General features: G+C 48.6%; 1 protein-coding gene across 1 annotated transcript; it reads left to right on the top strand.

Moving 5' to 3' along the window:
- Positions 1-2,465: 2,465 nt before the first annotated feature.
- Positions 2,466-4,214, top strand: LOC133924796 (nematode resistance protein-like HSPRO1). Its single transcript, XM_062370510.1, has one exon. The coding sequence runs from the start codon at positions 2,577-2,579 to the stop codon at positions 3,957-3,959; it is 1,383 nt and encodes a 460-aa protein (XP_062226494.1). The 5' UTR covers positions 2,466-2,576; the 3' UTR covers positions 3,960-4,214.
- The last annotated feature ends 376 nt before the right edge of the window (positions 4,215-4,590 follow it).

The following is a 4,590-nucleotide window of genomic DNA, read 5'->3' as shown; positions in this document are numbered from 1 at the left end:
GTTCGAGATCATGCCATGCGAAAAATATTTCTGGTGACTGGCGAGAAGCGAGAATATTTCTGGTGACTGGCGAGAAGCGAGAACTTTCGAGTTGAGCGATGAGCTAAGCTGATGGAATTTGGAAACCACGGAATTGCACAGTGCCGCTGCAAAAGGCCAAATGGGTTGGTGCATGCCGTATCAGCATTGCACGTTCTCTGAATTTCGTCTAGATTGCACTAACCAATGACCCTGCCTGCTAGCTCCGCCATACCTTCTTCCAGTGCAAACTTGATATTAGCACGTATAAAGTCATTTTCGTTGTCCATGCATAATTCGCTTAATCTATAACTAGGACCTGCATGGCTCCGTTAAATTACTCTTTTGTTGAACAACAACTACTAGAACGGAGTAGTAGTAGTTCATGCTCATTCAAAGCTATTACTCCCTTTTACTTGTCACCCTATTTTTATTATAGTAAATTTGATCATATATTTTTCCTAAAAAAAATTATAAATACTTAAAAATATATAATAGTAATAAAGTTTGTTTCATGATAAATCTAATAATATAAAAGTTTTAAATATCTATAAATCTTTTTTTTAAACGCACAGTCAAATTTACTACACTTAAAAAACCGTGACGCATAAAAGAAACGGAAGGAGTAATAGCTATGCTAATTTTGGTCGTGTTTCAGAATCCCAATATTGTTCAGACTGCTACGAGCGACATAAATCGAGTAGATAAGAAAAAAAAGGAGTTATTTAAGCAGCTTCAAATACTTATAAACCTGTTGACTTCAGCGTCTAGTGGTGGTGAAGAACCTAGACAGAAACACAAAGTGAACTGCCAAAAACCGGCCAGAAACCACTGGTATTTTTACGGAAGGTAAGATCACTTCCAGTTGCAACCAGATAAACAAATTCACGCCTTCGCGGCATTGCCGACCAAAGTTACATACTCTATACTGAATCACGTCATTCAGAGGAAACGCCACCCTTCTCATATAGAATTGCCTACAAGTGAAGGTGAGTGAAGGAAGTTTACACTCGACATTGTGCACATATGAATAGAATATGCTCCCTTTGTTTAAAAGTAGTAAGCGTTTTTTTTAAAAAAAAATCAAACTTTGGGTATTTTAACTAATATTTAATTAAATTATAAGAATATCTAGTGTATAAAAATTATACAACTAAATTCATAATTTAAAATAATTTTATAATATATATGTTTTGTAACTATAAATAAAATATTTTATGAGAAAACTTTAATCAAAATTCAACTTCGAAGATCTAGCCAAACACAAATATGTCTATTATTTTTGAACGGAAAAAGTACTTAAAAAAAGGGAATACTGAGGTATTCTGAGAAACTTGTGCCAACCTAGGATGGATGATGGATCGCGTCCCTAAAATACTTCATAGCGTGCGCTGCCCGAACACGAGGAAACATCGCGACCTGAAGTCCTGGACGACAAAAACGTATCATCAAGGCGTGTGTTGGGTTCTCGTATGAGGTTTCGTAGTGTTGCACAGTATAAATAAGCTGATGTGAATAAGTTTAAGTGAAGTCGTATATATATATAGACACACGCTAAAATGAGTTTTTATTTGGTTGACCGAATTTAAGGTCGGGTGAATGGATACACGAGTTTAGATTGTAATTCATTACTCGTATGAAAATGATTTGGTGACACTTACAAGTAAACATATATATTAGTGGATGCAGAGTTTGTATCCGCCGAGCCATGCTGCGGAGTTAAACTCAAATCGAGCTCACTCACAGATTAGAATAAGATAGTATATTTCCATCTGTTGATCAAAACTAAAATAATAAATATGGATAACCAACATACTTATATCTAAAATATATAGATCCACCAGAATTGACAGAGATCCAACCAACCCTACCGCTGCGAATAAGCTCAAAAAACCTTTCCTCATCATCTTTTTCGCAATAATTTATTGCCACACACACGGCACGCCGACGGCCCATCCCACCCACGTTTTCCTGGCCTCTGTTTCAAACCACTCTGCAGCGCGGTCTAAACCTGGCCAACTGAACCGTCAGACACGACGATTTTGACTCAGCATAGTTACGAAACGAGAGCCAACAGAGCGGCACGACACAACGAGCCGAGCCCTGCTATGCCACTGTACCACCCCGCCATGCCCAAGCCAACCTCGTATGGCACGATGCCTTATAGGCCGTGCCGTAGACTGAGCCTTCAACATACGAACTAGTACGGCACGACACATTTATAAGTATCTAGGTCTGACGAGCGGTACGCTAACCGGTCGTGTCTAGGTGTACCGGTGCCTGCCTGACGGACTGTGCGCTAACCGGCCCGTGTCTAGGCGTGCCGGTGTCAGGCCAGCCTGTCAGCCCTACTTGGCCAGCACTGCCGCGGTCCACACGCCACGCTCCTCGACTTCCCCATCGAACCCGATCGAGCAGCGAGCGCTCGCTATAAAACACGCCTCCCCGTCTGATTCTCGAGGCCAAACTCAAAACCAGAAGCTGATGAGAACTTCAGTCCGGTAGAAGAATTTTCAAAGGCAAACGTTCACCTCTGGGAGAGTTCAGCTGGAGCTGAAATGGCGACGCCCAAGCTGTCCCCTTTCTCGCCGGTTCGGCCGGACGACAAGCCGTGCGCGCCCTCACCGTCGTCGGTTGTTCTGTGGGTGCAGGACGCTTCGGCGGCGGAGGCGTACGAGCAGTACCTGCGCCTGCCGGAGCTGTCGAGGCTGTGGAAGGCCGGGTGCTTCCCGGAATGGGCGGGCGAGGGCCTGGTCAAGCCGGCACTGCAGGCGCTGGAGATCACCTTCCGCTTCGCGTCCGTCGCGCTCTCGGACCCGCGCGGGTACGCGAGCCGCCGCGAGCTCGCGCGCCGGCTGGAGGCGCTCGCGGCGCGGGAGGTGGAGCTTGTGGCCGCGCTCTGCGAGGGCGACCGGTGCGCGCCACTCGCTGAGCTGAGCGCCTCCGGGGGCGTGCTCCCGCGGGAGCGCAGCGCGTCGGAGGTGTGGCAACTGCCCGGGTGCGCCGCCGCGGTGGTGTGCCACGTCAGCGAGGCCAGCCTGCTCCCGCGCCTCGCCGCGTGGGACAAATCCGAGACGCTCGCGGCCAAGATCATGTACGCCATCGAGAGCCAGATGCAGGGGTGCGCGTTTACCCTCGGCCTCGGCGAGCCCAACCTCGCCGGCAAGCCGGTGCTCGAGTACGACCGTGTCGTGCGGCCGCACGAGCTGCACGCCCTCAAGCCGAAGGTCGCGCTGGAGCTCAAGTCCGGCTACCGCAACCGGGAGAACGAGGCGCTGTTCACCATCCTCCAGATACTCGAATCATGGCTGCGTGTCGCCAGCCAACTCCTCACCCGCCTGAACGAACGGATCGAAGCAAAGAACTGGGAGGCGGCGGCGAGCGAATGCTGGGTCCTGGAGCGCGTCTGGAAGCTGCTCGCCGACGTCGAGGACCTCCACCTGCTGATGGACCCGGACGACTTCCTACGGCTCAAGAGCCAGCTCGCGATACGGGCGGCGCCGGGCTCCGACGCGTCGTTCTGTTTCTTGTCCCGGGCGCTTCTGCACGTCGCCAACGCCACGAGGGACCTCAAGAAGCTGGTGCCCTGGGTTCTCGGCGTCGAGGTCGACCCCAACGGCGGCCCGCGGGTGCAGGAGGCGGCCATGAGGCTGTACCACAGCCGGAGGCGCGGCGAGGGCGAGGAGGCCGGCAAGGTGGAGCTGCTCCAGGCCTTCCAGGCCGTGGAGGCGGCCGTGAGGAGGTTCTTCTTCGCGTACCGGCAGCTGCTGGCGTCGGTGATGGGTACGGCGGAGGCGTCAGGCAACCGGGCGCTGTTTGTGCCGGCGGATGGGATGGACCCCCTCGCGCAGATGTTTCTCGAACCGCCGTACTTCCCCAGCCTCGACGCCGCCAAGACGTTCTTGGCGGACTACTGGGTCCAGCAATCCCGGCGAAGTTGAAAACGGCGAAATGGCGCGGATGGATTGCGCAGGACTCGCAGTTTTGGAGGTCTGAAGATATGTTGCATTGTAACTTCAGTGACATAGGGTGATTCATTTCTGCAGCGGTCATGTGCTGCTGCTACTACTACAAGCAGTAGATATTCTTGTGTGGATCGGGATGTGTTCTGTTCTACTGGGAGTTTGGCTCGATTAGATGTACTAGGCAAGTATTTCAATTGGAAACCATGTATATACTGCAACTGTAAAATTGCATCCCTTCCCTCCGGTCACAGATACTTAAAGTTTTGAACAAAGTTCAGGTTAAAATTTTGAAACTTTGACTATTAATAATTTTTAAATATTTGGGTTGGAAGCATTAAAATTGTATGCAAAAATACTTTCATAGCTCATAAATTTATTAAATTTTATAAATAAATTTTAGTAGAAAATAATGATCAAAAGTATACATACGAGACTATATTATGTCCATAACATCAAGAATTTTTTTAATAGAGGGAGTACACATGATGACCCATAACAGAACTCGCTACTATAAGAAAATTTGCAAGAAAAGAAATTTTAGCTATAACAAAGACATGAGATAGGGTAAGTTGTAACAGGAAAGAGGAGGCTCTACAGATGCGTAGAC

The sequence above is a fragment of the Phragmites australis genome, chromosome 1 (genome assembly GCF_958298935.1).
Source record: "Phragmites australis chromosome 1, lpPhrAust1.1, whole genome shotgun sequence".
NCBI classification, from domain to species: domain Eukaryota; kingdom Viridiplantae; phylum Streptophyta; class Magnoliopsida; order Poales; family Poaceae; genus Phragmites; species Phragmites australis.
Note: the sequence above shows the minus strand (reverse complement) of the source record. Positions and strands in the feature narration are given on the sequence as shown.